Below are 12,905 nucleotides of genomic sequence, written 5' to 3' on the forward strand. Positions count from 1 at the left end.
TTGTCGCAAGGTCTGGTAACAGATGAATGGCATATTTTGCTAGCATTTGCCAATCCAGTTATGAAAAACGTCCCCTCAAAGAGGAAAGTTACTTTTCTGCTGTTGGTAAAGACTGATCTCTTCAATGATTCTCTAGGTTCCTTTTAAAAATGGTATAGGGGGGCGCCTGGGTGGCTTAGTCATTAAGCGTCTGCCTTCGGCTCAGGGCGTGATCCCGGCATTATGGGATCGAGCCCCACATCAGGCTCCTCCACTGGGAGCCTGCTTCTTCCTCTCCCACTCCCCCTGCTTGTGTTCCCTCTCTCGCTTGCTGTCTCTATCTCTGTCAAATAAATAAATAAAATCTTTTAAAAAAATAAAATAAATGGTATAGGGACAGCATGAGGAGTAGTAAACGCTTTGTTAGTGATAGATTGGCAGTGTTTTTTCTTACTGACTTTGAGCACAGTTTTTTCTCTGAACTACAAACGAGGATTGTTCAATATCAATTTTAGAAGTAGAAAGCCTTGTGTGATAGGAATTCTGCAGATTCGGGGGAAATCGCCTCCCGAGGAGTACTGAAGTCATTTTAAAAGATCAGGACAGAAGCAAATGCAATCAAATGTATCCCGAATCTGCCTTCATCTCTAACTGACTTAAGCCTATATTTAGACAGATGAGGAAAGGCGCATGTGGTTGTTAACATACTTCCCTGTTCTTCAGCCTGCCTCTCCCGTGCATGCCCGCTGATACACCGTTCGTCATGCATTTATTTCTCTGTGCATATTAATCCAATTAAGAGCAGAATTGCAAAAAGTGGTAGAATGCTGCTTTCCAGAGTTTTTGCAGTTAGATGAACTTTAGGAATCCCCTCTGTCTTGAAAGTAGGGTCGCTTCTTATAGCTGCCCTAGACTTGCTCTTAAGCCCAAAGTCGACGTCAATCCAACGGAGGCATCACTCTCTCCAAATCCTAGCTTCATGGCTTTTCTGGAGTCACCAGAACCAGCTGTGACATCGACCTTGTCCTGCTGGCTCTGGGAAGCATAGCTGGGTTGCCTTTCACCTCCTCGCCCTCGCAGCCCTCAATTGCTTCTTTGTTTGAATGTTGTGTTAGAGAACCAGTGAGGCTACCTTTTCAGTGACTGGAAACTCTTCTTGAAGATTGCTGGCTTATGCTGGATTTGATCTTGCCTTCGGCCTTGGAAATTAGCATCTAAAATTAGAGACAAAAATTTAAAAACACAAGCAACCTAACAAAGTGCATTCACCAGGCACAGTAAAAACAAACAAAACAAGACCACGGCACCAGTATGTGATCTAGGAAACTGTTGGGCACTGCATTTAACACTCTCCTCTGCTGGGAGAAGTCCTCTTCCTGGGACCAATGTTGGTCCTCTGTTACCATCGCCGATAGCAGAGGTGCCCACTGCCTCTCCTCTCCAACCTTCTAAGAAGGGATCCCTGGGCTTCCCAGGTGAGGGCCTGGGGGCCACAGCACGAGATCACCCAGCAGGTAAGGGCCCCCTCAGCCCTTTGATGCCAGAATCCACAGTCTTAAATCCTGCTCTGGAGCGTTGCAGAATAGTTTGTTCTGAAAAAGGAATACGAGGAAAAGAAGAGGCAAGATAGACTAAAAGGAGTGCCAAAAGTCTAACCTTGGATTCTGTGGGCAGGAGGCAGTGCAGGGGTGCAATCATTTGTCCAACTATGCAGAACCGGGAATCTACTCCATGTCCCAGAATTCAAACCCAGCATCCCCAGCGGCCTCCAGAATCATTTTTGCTCAGAGGAAAGCAGCATTATGAGGAACTTAGGAGAAGTGCTCCCATGCAGCACTGCTCATTTTATGTATCATTACGTTTTCTTTAATAAACCAATTTTACCACCACAGTATCTAATTAGTCTCTATTACTGAACACCCCCAAAGGAGCTAAAAAGTACAAATAATAGATTTTGAAACCCAGCAGTTTGGAATTACTATAAAATAACAGACATTAAATATGTGCAGTTTTTTGTATATCACTTGCACTTCAAAAAAGCTGTAAAAAATAAACATAGAAATAATTTCTGAGAACAACTTTCAAAGCAGACTGTTAGGTATAGGATATCCCATGTTACCACACGATCCCAAGTTAAACGTAAAAAATAGTTTTCCTTTCATCTCCATTCTCTTTTGTCCCTCCTTCTCCCTTTCTTTGAATACAGTGCTCTTGAAAGTCCAATTATAAAAGTACAGACGAGTCTAGTCTTGAGACCAGCTGGTCGCGGGCAGGTGTAAAATCCTATATGACACAGGATATTTGATTTGGTATTGGCCTCCGGTATTGGTTTTCATTTGAATTTTGTGGTCCTTCGTTTTCAACAACAGGGCCATACTGGCAAGTTGCTTTAAGAGTCAGGTGGCTGGGGAGCTTGGTTAGGCAACGGCTGCCACCGCTTGAGAACCGTCACCCCAGATAGCAGACTTGTCTTTGCATTTACAGTGAGCCCAGCGAGAGGGTAAAAATGAAACCTCTTTCTAAATGTGAGGAAGAAAGCCATTCACTGTATATCTGGTGATGCACTGGATACAGCATTGTTTTCCAGGGCATCCTAGTGGAGAAATCTTGGATTTATAACCGTGTGTTACTGGCATTTTGCTGCTTTATGTTTTTGCTTTCACCATGATTGGCTGCTAAATGACAACAGAATCGGATGCACTGGTTTTCATTAGGGGGCCAAATGTAGCAGGAACGGCGTTCTCCCCTTGCATCTCTAAAAATGAAAAATACAGCCTTGCCTTCCCTTCTCTCCAGCAGCACCAGCAGCCATATCCTCCTCGCACAACTCCCCCCCCCAAAAAAAAAGAAAACTGGAGATAAATGAATGGCAGAATAAATAATTTATGCTAATGAAATTACTGCAATTAGTAGTTCTACAATGACCCTTTTAAAAGCCACAGCTGTTAATGTCAGGAAGTGCTGTCACTACTGACCTTATCATAAGAGAAAGTGACAAATTGAGAATGCAGGGAAGACCAGTCATCAAAGAGGTCTGTTCTGGAACGATTAGAGTTTTCTGAAAAACAGTGTGAATTACAACCAGCTGCTCCCTGGCTCTGCAAGTCTCCCATGCTGTGCCATTTTGTTAAGCCCGATAACAATAGTTATTTTGCCCCATTGAGACAAGTTGTCTCGGGCCACTTCCAGCTCTCCCGGAAACCACTTCTTCCATCCCAGATTTACAAATGAAACTGTTGTTGGAGGGAGCTTTTCAGGGCAGCCTAGGAGCCTCCTCATAAGGATCATGGTTGGGCAGAGGCCAGGTCCTCCCCCCACCGACCCCCACCCCACGCGAGGAGGTCGTTCTTGGCCGGGGATGTGTTTATATTGTAGAAAGACATGTGCTCGCTTTTAGTACATTAAAACAAGATAGGACAGGAGTGAATTTCTATCCATGTTTATGTTGCAGGGAAGCTCTTTAAAGAATCCCTCGGGGGATCTCATTTATATGAATTTGTAGAACTTCCTTAGAAGTTTAGATCTGACTCCACCGTTGGGGAACATACGCATATCTCAGATCTAGAGAGGAAAGACTGCAGGATTTGCATCATTCTATGTTTAACTTTGGCTTTAAAAACATTAGTTTAGTTACTAGCGAGGTGGATTTTTGGTATGCAGGACAAACCTATATATACATATTGGAAACCCACTCACGGATTTTTCATGAGGTTGGAAAGCTAAGTGCTTAGACGTTGCTCAGGAGCAGTTGTTTTTCACCAACAAGAATTGGCCTGTCTCTTCTCGCACCCTGGTTGTAATATTAATGGTGCAGGTTTGAAATGTTCAACTGCATCGCCAGCCACTTGTGTGCAATTTTCCCAAAGATGTCTGAGCGTTATTGACAACACTTTGGTAAATTATGTGTGACTTTCCTAAGAGTTGGTGTAGCTCATTTAATTCATATTAATTGATTTTTAGCCTTCCCTTGATTAATTGAACCTGGTTCATCTTGTGCAGAATGCAATAAATAATCATTAAAATGAGGGAGATGTGACTCCACAAATTAAAAAGTTAACTACTTCAGAAGTCATAGAGGACAAAACAGAAAGAATGGTATAGCGGGGAATTCTCTAGTAAATCTTCTAAGGGAAGTTACTCAATTTTTTTGTTTTCTGTTTTTTTTTTTTTCCAAATGAGAATAGAAATGGTATTTTTCTCCCAGAAGCAGTGACTTTTATACCTTACCATCCTGTTTGTTTCCACATGGGTTCTTATAAAACAATTTCTCAGTTTCAGCTGTGTGTGTGTGTGTGTGTGTGTGTGTCCCCACTACGTTTTAGTTTGAAAGCGATACCAAAAATACTTGTCAGAGTTCTGTGTCTCGATTTCTCCATTTTTTTCTTTCACACACTTGATAAAAATCAAGTTGTGAAAAGCCGCGTTTGTGTTATATGTTGGCTTTTGTGTTTGGTATGTGGAGGGCATAAAAATCCTTTGCCCTACTTGGCAAAGCTAAATGCTTTATTGTTATCTCTCTAATCTTGTGACTATCTCTTAAAGACTAATAAATAAGTCTTCCCAGATCCTCCTATAATTTGTTCTGGCTTTTAGAGAACAAAAAAATAGTACTGCATAATTTTGCTGATTTTTCTTATTTTAAATTACCATTTTTGTTTTAACTTGAGAGAACTGCATATGAATTACAGTGTTTATATTTTCAGCCATTGGACAAAGATTCTATTAGCCTCTTCATGGCCCACGTTCACACTAGCGTGAATGAAATGAGTACCAGGTATTACCAGAATGAGAGAAGACACAACTATACCACCCCAAAGAGTTTTCTAGAACAAATATCACTGTTTAAGAGTCTGTTGAAGAAGAAACGAAAAGAGGTATCCCAGAAGAAAGAGCACTTGGTGAATGGCATCCAAAAGCTAAAAACCACAGCCTCTCAGGTATGATAAGGATGTGTTATTACTGAGTAGATGTATGCTCTTAAAATTAAAAAATATGTAGTTACTTGAGAAGCAGTATTTCAATCCATTTGTATGAGATACTGAATGCTAACGTGCAGTTTAATGACACCACAACACTCTTCATGCTTTCGTAAGTCTGGAAAGGGATTGGCCAGTTACTCTCTCATTCTGGTTTGGATAGAGTCCTTCACTTGTTGGCCTGACTCAGTGCATAGCTCACTCCCATCTTACAGCCGCCTGTTTTGGTGCCCTGCATTTATTGTTAGGAATTTTGTCACACCGTAGTGGAAGTAGGATCCCTTTTGGTCTCAGCTTCTCAACCCCCCAGTGAGAGCATTATTTCCTGTCTGATGACATGATACAGTTTGCTCTGCTTGAAGTCCTTAAGTGTAGCCGTTTTCTCCCACCTGGGTGTCTCCTCTCCTTTTGGCCATCATCTCTCTTCGAACAAAGTGTCCAGTGTAGTCTTCATCCTCGGTCATAAGGCCTCTGCTACCTTGAAGGACAGTACTCTTAACCTCCAGAAGTAAGTCGGGAGAGAATTTGCACACTCCTGATGTTAACCATGTGTGGCTGTCTACGTCTGTCACCTCATTTCAATGGTAAAAACTAAACATGTTTATGAAGTAGGTGTTGCTACTGTAATTTCGTAGATGAAACTTTGAGAGTTAAAGGCCACAGAACCTGTGAGGTTGGAGTTTGAACCCAGATTTGTATTACTCTAAAGCTCTTGTGCATAGCCCCATGCTGCCTCTCTGTGGCCAGGGGAGAAAAAAAATGAGAATAAGAAAATACGGAGACTTTGGAGACTGGCTTCGCTTGCTCTGAACCATCTGGGCTCTAGGGTTGGAGTTGGAAAATCTCTCCCTGCTGGTCCCTTCAAGGCCAGGAATTCCAGCGGGCTTCTTCACAGGATTGTCATTAGGTCACCATAGTCCTCTGCGTTTCAAGAGGTTGGGCCAGTTTTCTCCCCAAGCATGCCGTGTGGCTCGTCTGTGCCCACGCTAGAAATAAGCTACAACCTGCGTGGGGGAGCGCACGGTGGTGCCTTTCACTCTGAAGGCCTGTCTGCTTTAGGCCAAAGCACCTCCTGCCTCCTGTGCCCTTCATTTCGAAAACCAGGAATGGCTCTTGGTGCACCACTCACCTGTGCTGGATAGTGACCAGATGGACCACGATTGGGAAAGAGGAACCAGAGCAAGGAGGTTTCCAGCACAGTTCCCAGAATCTAGTGATGCGAAGAATAGTTGTTGGGAGGCCCCCAGAGAATGTATCTGTATTTGTGCATCTTTCCCTTTTCTTTCAAAAAAAAAATGTATTTTTTTAACACTTTTTGTGTACATGTTACCTTACTCTTTTGACTCTCTGCCTTCTTTCTCTTTCCTATTTCTTCTCTCTACCGATCTCTCCACTTCCATCTCACTTAAATCAAGACTCTTTTTCCTAGTGAAGACTTCCTTAGGAGTCCTGTTGAGCTAGAAGACATTGAGTGCATTAATGGTCTGTGACCCAGACCATTAATGTCCCTTTGAGTAATGTCCCCAACTGGACCTGTTGACGTTGCCGCAGGAAATGATAGCTTTGACTAAACTGAACTGTCATGCTGGTGGGGCAGCTCTTGACAAGGAAAAAAAAAATGGTCTGTGCCACACTTAGAGGTCCCTTCCCAAATAACAGAGCTAAGAGTGTAAAAACAGAGTAGCACCCATGGTGGCAGCCTCTCACCCATGGTGGCAGCCTCTCAGGCAGGGGGGAAAAAGAGGTGATAGAGAGGAAGAAAGAAAGGAACTGGCTATTCATGATGTCTGCCAAGTTCAGGGCTGCTTGGGTCTCCTTGTTTCCCCTTGGTTAGAAATAAGAGGCAGAAAGTCTAAGAAGAAGCTATGTGACGTCTTAATTGAAGGACTACTGATGATTTCTTTTCATTAGGTATTTGTGCATGGAATGCTCTTAATATCAGATTGTGATTGGATTTTTTTTTAAAGATTTTATTTATTTGACAGAGAGACAGCCAGTGAGAGAGGGAACACAAGCAGGAGGAGTGGGAGAGGAAGAAGCAGGCTCCCAGTGGAGGAGCCTGATGTGGGGCTCGATCCCAGGATTCTGGGATCACGCCCTGAGCCGAAGGCAGACGCTTAATGACTGAGCCACCCAGGCACCCGTGATTGGAATATTTAATATCTCCCTAAGAGTTTTAAAACTTCCTATTGTTTCTGGAAAGGAAGCATAGTTTCTTATGTGGGCAGTTGGGAAGCCTTACAGTGTAAGATCAGGCAGCATGTGGAACACAATGCCTTCCTATTGGAGCACCAGTCCTCTGCACACCTGCCTTCAGTCATTGCCCAGAGGGGACTCTCCATGCCATTTGAAATATGTATCTAAACCTCAGTCTTGTTTATTCACTGCAGTAAAGCCAGAAATTCGTGTTAGATCCACATGTCCCCTCTCTAGATGTCAGCTTAGGTCATCATAGATAGCCTCGTGACATTTCTTCATAGATAATAAGGCTTTGCTTCCAGAGCTTGAGTCACTAGATACTTCAGACCTAACAGCTTCCTTAGAAACTGAAATCAGGGCTCGAAATTGCCGTTTCCTCATAGTCTCTTGGATGGTTCTTTTGATTAAAGTCTAATATAAGAGTAGTTTCACATGGCTGAAAAGAACAGACAAGCAAATGTCACTGTGCATTATTACCCTGAGTTCACAGGGAGGCTAAAAGAATCCGTCTTCGCTTAAACTGTAGTCAACCGTACAGGTAGCAGTAATAGTAGTAATTGTGTCATTTAGGCAGAGTGCAAGTCAACTGTGTTGAGGTGTGGGGGTTACAAGAGTCCTCAGCTCCGGTCGTGAGATGTTGTTCCTCAGGAGGAAAGCCCTGAAGAGCCTTGAGCAGTTGAGTCAGCATAAGTGGTGATGATTCTTCTTTGGTTCTGTGAGTTTTTAAACATAATAACCTACTTCTGGAAAAGCAGTGGAACGAAGAGTTAATTATCACGGTATATAAAGCTGCTTGCATGTGTCTCTGAGAGCCAGGTCCTGTTTGTTTTCCAGCACTTCTGCTTTTCTTTACACGATCCTCAAACTGAGGAACCTAGTGGTACATTCTGAACATCATGAACTAGGGTGCGTGGGTGGCTCAGTCGTTAAGCATCTGCCTTCAGCTCAGGTCATGATCCCAGGGTCCTGGGATCAAGCCCCACATCAGGCTCCCTGCTCAGCAGGAAGCCTGCTTCTCCCTCTCCCATTCTCCCTGCTTGTGTTCCCTCTCTCGCTGCCTCTCTCTCTGTCAAATAAATAAATGACATCTTAAAAGAAAAAAAGAACATCATGAACTCCCAACTAAAAGGGCAGAAGCATTCTTTAGAGCAGATTAATGTGTGGATTCCTCGGAAAGAGCTGAGTTCCTCAAGAGCTGGGTGAGGCTCTCGAATTGCGGACCCCAGAGGAGGACTACCCATCTAGGATACTCACTGGGCTTTGCACACCCCTCCCGGTCCCCACAGGTGCTTGTGGTTTCCCTTTGTGTAGTAGGTACTAAGTTGAATGTTGGATGAGGTGGAAAAAGCCCGGAGAACTGTTTCTTATTTTGTGGGAAGAGATGAGACCTGTCTGTGAGCACTTCCATCAGAGTAAGTAACGGATTAAATAAATGGACGGTAAACTAACAGCCAGGGCGTACTGATGCCTTCACCTCGTCTGAGCCTTTAGTGATGTTTGTGGGGAGAGTGCAAGCCATGGTTTCTCCAGCTTCTCTTTCCAAGCAAGTCTTCCTGTGGCCTCAGCTGCCTTGAGCTGGGCCTCACAGGACCAGAAAAACTGGGGCTGTGAGTGATGTGCGCTCAGGGGACATGTGCTCGGCTGGGGATGGCTGTTGTCGCTTCCCTCACTGCACAGAGAGAGTAGAGACGATGAATGTCTAGTTGGTGCTGACATAAATGACATTTTTCAGAAAACCACTGGGAAACATGATTCTTTGTGCTCCTATCTGGGAGGGAAAGGGGGCTATAGTTTTGCACATGGGACATAAGTCAGAACAGGGTAGAAAGGGGGAAAAGATGCTGCTGGTGGGATCTATGAGCTCCTTTAATAAGAAATAAGCCGCATCTGCTGTTTTTCGTTCCCGACGGAAGTTGCTTCCACATACTGACTTTTCCTTCAGGTGGCGGATCTGAAAGCCAGACTGGCCTCTCAAGAAGCTGAGCTGCAACTGAGAAATCATGATGCCGAGGCTCTGATCACAAAGATTGGGCTCCAGACGGAAAAAGTGAGCCGGGAAAAGGCCATTGCCGATGCTGAGGAGCGAAAGGTCAGGCTACTTCCACCATTTAGAGTGCTGAGCTATATTTAGCACAAAATAAACCTTCGTAGGTGAACAATTTTGAACAACTTCCTCTCCAGGGAGCATAAAATCTAAAGAATTATTATAGTTACACATGTAACAGCATTTCACACCATGATTACCACTTGACCTCTCTTTACATTATGCATTTTCCCACCCTTTTAGCTCTTTTAATGATACGCAAGAACAATAAATACTGAGCTCATTCAAGCATATAATGGATGTGGATCTTGGATATCAGGCCTATTTGTAATACAGTAAAGGTCATGAAGTCACCTCTGAGGTTTCTAAAGGTTTTCAGTTTTTAGGCAAATTGAACAACTCAATTGTTAACAAAGCTCATTCCATCACTTTGCAAGATGGTTTTTCAAATTTTTCATTTTAATAATACGACTTGAGTTTATTATTAAATCCTAAGCCAAATTTGTTCTTTTTGATTCGATTGAGGCCCTGGCATTTTGTATTACGTTGTACTGTTGGAAACAATTACTTTTAAGATTACATAGGTTCTGCCTTCTTTGTACGTGGGTTATTGGCAGTTCTGAAATAAATATAACTTCTTTGTCCTCTTCTTTTACCAGAACTTCAGCCACCAATTGGAGGTATTTCATGATTAGGTATCTTATTTGTTTAAAAATGGGATATATTTGTTTGAGAAAATTCTTTCATTTTAGACAAAAGATTATAATCAGGGCTTAGTTGATGAAAAATTGTAAATTACGAACACACAGCCATTGAATCAGTAGCTTTTATGCCAGTATTCTTCTGTTTTCTGATGCCAGAAAGACTCGAGCTTTCCAGTGGGGTTGCCATTCATTCAGAGACAATTGAGTTGTTTTTCCCTTTTTTCTAATAGGTACTGAGCATGTTCACATGTTGCTTGCACAACTAAAGGGTCGAAATGTACGTTGAAAATCAAAATCCTGAACAGTTTTTTTTTTCTTTTAAAAAACCTTGTTTTTAAAGTTGAAGACAAGCTACATTTGGCATGGCCGATGGGCCTATAATTCCTAATTCTGGCAATAACTGTTTCTATGGAGTTACAGATAAGCAGAGGATGTCCTTAAAAGTGTATTATGTTAATTTAGCGATTAGGCATCACATATGATGTGATTATCATGAGCCATTTCCACCCAAGGGATGTTTTTCAAGCATTACATAAATAAGTGATGTTCTAGTAATTGTTCTATTATAACCTATCTCTACAAATCCCTTTTAGAGATCTTAAAATACTCCAGAGGTATTTTCACATTTTGCACGTGAATTCCTAAGGCAAAATTATCCTTGCAAAGAAGGAAAAAAATGTTTTAGCAAATGAGAACTCATCTGACTGGTTGTTCTATGAAGTTCTTCAAACATGAAAAAGACACATACTATTTTCTTTTAAAGATTTATTTATTTGACAGAGCGGTGTGGGGGGGGGCTGCACAAGCAGAGGGAGTGGCAGGGAGAGGGAGAAGCAGACTTCCCCCCAGGACACTGGGATCATGACCTGAGCTGAAGGCGGATGCTTAACCGACTGAGTCACCCAGGTGCCCCAACACATACAATTTTTATATCTAATCTATACCAAGAAATAAAAATATTTTCACTTTACCTATGATGCTTAACTTAATTATCAGTAACAAATACTAAGCAACTTTTTTTTTTTAAGATTTTATTTATTTATTTGGCAGAGGGAGAGAGAGAGTACAAGCAGGGGGAGTGGGAGAGGGAGAAGCAGGCTCCCAGCAGAGCAGGGAGCCTGATGCGGGGCTCGATCCCAGGATGCTGGGATCATGACCTGAGCCAAAGGCAGATGCTTAATGACTGAGCCACCCAGGAGCCCTAAGCAACTTTTTTTTCCTGGCACTATTCTAGGCTCTCGAGCATATATGACATACAAGGCACCCTCACATAGCTTCCATTATAATGGAAGACTGGCAGGAGACAAGCGATAAGATACTTTGGGTTAGTGATAAGGGCTAAGATAAAAATTAAATCAAGACGATGGTGGAATGAATTATTTTAAATTGGTTGGTCATGGAAGGAGTATATCGAGTATATCAAGTCAAGGAACTAATCATTATGGAGTATGTGCTATGGGTTCACATTTGTCATATGTTCAGCAATGTACAAGATTGTATGCAGTTATTAAATGCATATATGTGGGCTCTGTGATCCTATGAAGTTGGGATCTCAAGGCTTAATACATGGGAAGTTATTAAAAAGTACATTGCCATATTTAATATGACTAAGCAGACACTGACTGCCTTTCCATGCATCCTGATAACTCTTGTAGAGCAGCAGGTTGAAATTGTTCCTTCAGATTCATGAAATAGTCAAGAGCCATTCAAACCACTGACATGACCAGCAGTGATCAAGCAACACAAGCACCATGAAGCCTATGAAAATAAGTTCTTGCATCTTTGTTTGACTTACCACTTGCAGATTCTAAGGATCCTCTGATCCCTTTCATACTGCTTTCTTTGTTGAGTGTAATCCTCATGAGTTAAAGTACCTTCCATATCGCAGGGCAAATATAATTTCTTCAGAAGTTGGACATCCTCCTTGATTTGGCGTGGTCTTCAGTTTTAATATGTGCTTCTTCCCTAAATGTGGGAATAACTGGATTTTGAGGGATCACATGGGATTCCCTATGGTCTGAAGGCAGATAAGAGCAGTGTATTAGCTTGCTCAGGCTTCCAGAACAAAGTACCACAGACTGCACGACTTCAATAGCAGAAACTTCTTTTCTCACAATTCTGGAGGCTGGAAGTCCAAGATCAGGATGCTGGCAGATTTGGTTTCTCCCTTGCCCCTTGGAGAAGCCTATTAAGGACAGGCCTCTCTCCTGGCTTGCAGATGGCCACCTTTTCACTATGTCTTCACATGGTCTTTTCTCTATGCACATATCCCTGGTGTCCCTCGTGCCTGTCCAGATTTTCTCCTCTTAAAAGAACACCTGTTAGACTGGATTAGGGCCCATTCTGACAGGCTCATTTAAACTTCATCACCTCTTTAAAGGGCCTGTCTCCAAATACAGTCATATTCTGAGTTACTAAGGTTAGGGCTTTACCGTATACATTTTTAGGTGGACATACCTCAGCTCATAATAAGCCATTATTACTACTTAATTCTCTCTCTGTGAACATCACTAAATTTCACGAACTATTTGCAAGGAGAGTAGAAATAGAATAGAAAAGTTTTGTGGGGGCGCCTGGGTGGCACAGCGGTTAAGCGTCTGCCTTCGGCTCAGGGCGTGATCCCGGCGTTATGGGATCGAGCCCCACATCAGGCTCCTCTGCTATGAGCCTGCTTCTTCCTCTCCCACTCCCCCTGCTTGTGTTCCCTCTCTCGCTGGCTGTCTCTATCTCTGTCAAATAAATAAATAAAATCTTTAAAAAAAAAAAAAAAGAAAAGTTTTGTGTATCCAAGAATGGGATTATCTCCAAAACTCTGCTTTAACAGACAGCAGTCAAGAAAAAGCACACTTTCCAAGTGATCCGTGTAGCTCTCCCCTCCTTCCCCGAGTTGAACCTTGCTGACCACTACCCGGGAGTCATGGGGCAGAGGAAATTGCACATTGAGACTTACCAGGTCACTAAGATACACAGCATTTTCACCACTCCAGTATCATTGCACCTGAA

The 12,905-nt window shown here is 42.7% G+C and overlaps 1 protein-coding gene across 1 annotated transcript in view; it reads left to right on the top strand.

The window, feature by feature from the left end:
- DNAH11 (dynein axonemal heavy chain 11) overlaps positions 1-12,905 on the top strand; it is a 323,435-nt gene that overhangs the window by 210,522 nt on the left and 100,008 nt on the right. The window contains exons 60-61 of the mRNA XM_034643547.1: positions 4,683-4,916; positions 9,097-9,243. Of these exons, the coding sequence (XP_034499438.1) occupies positions 4,683-4,916; positions 9,097-9,243 (381 nt within the window). The remainder of the gene's footprint in view (positions 1-4,682; positions 4,917-9,096; positions 9,244-12,905) is intronic.

This window comes from Ailuropoda melanoleuca, chromosome 1, assembly GCF_002007445.2.
Source record: "Ailuropoda melanoleuca isolate Jingjing chromosome 1, ASM200744v2, whole genome shotgun sequence".
NCBI classification, from domain to species: domain Eukaryota; kingdom Metazoa; phylum Chordata; class Mammalia; order Carnivora; family Ursidae; genus Ailuropoda; species Ailuropoda melanoleuca.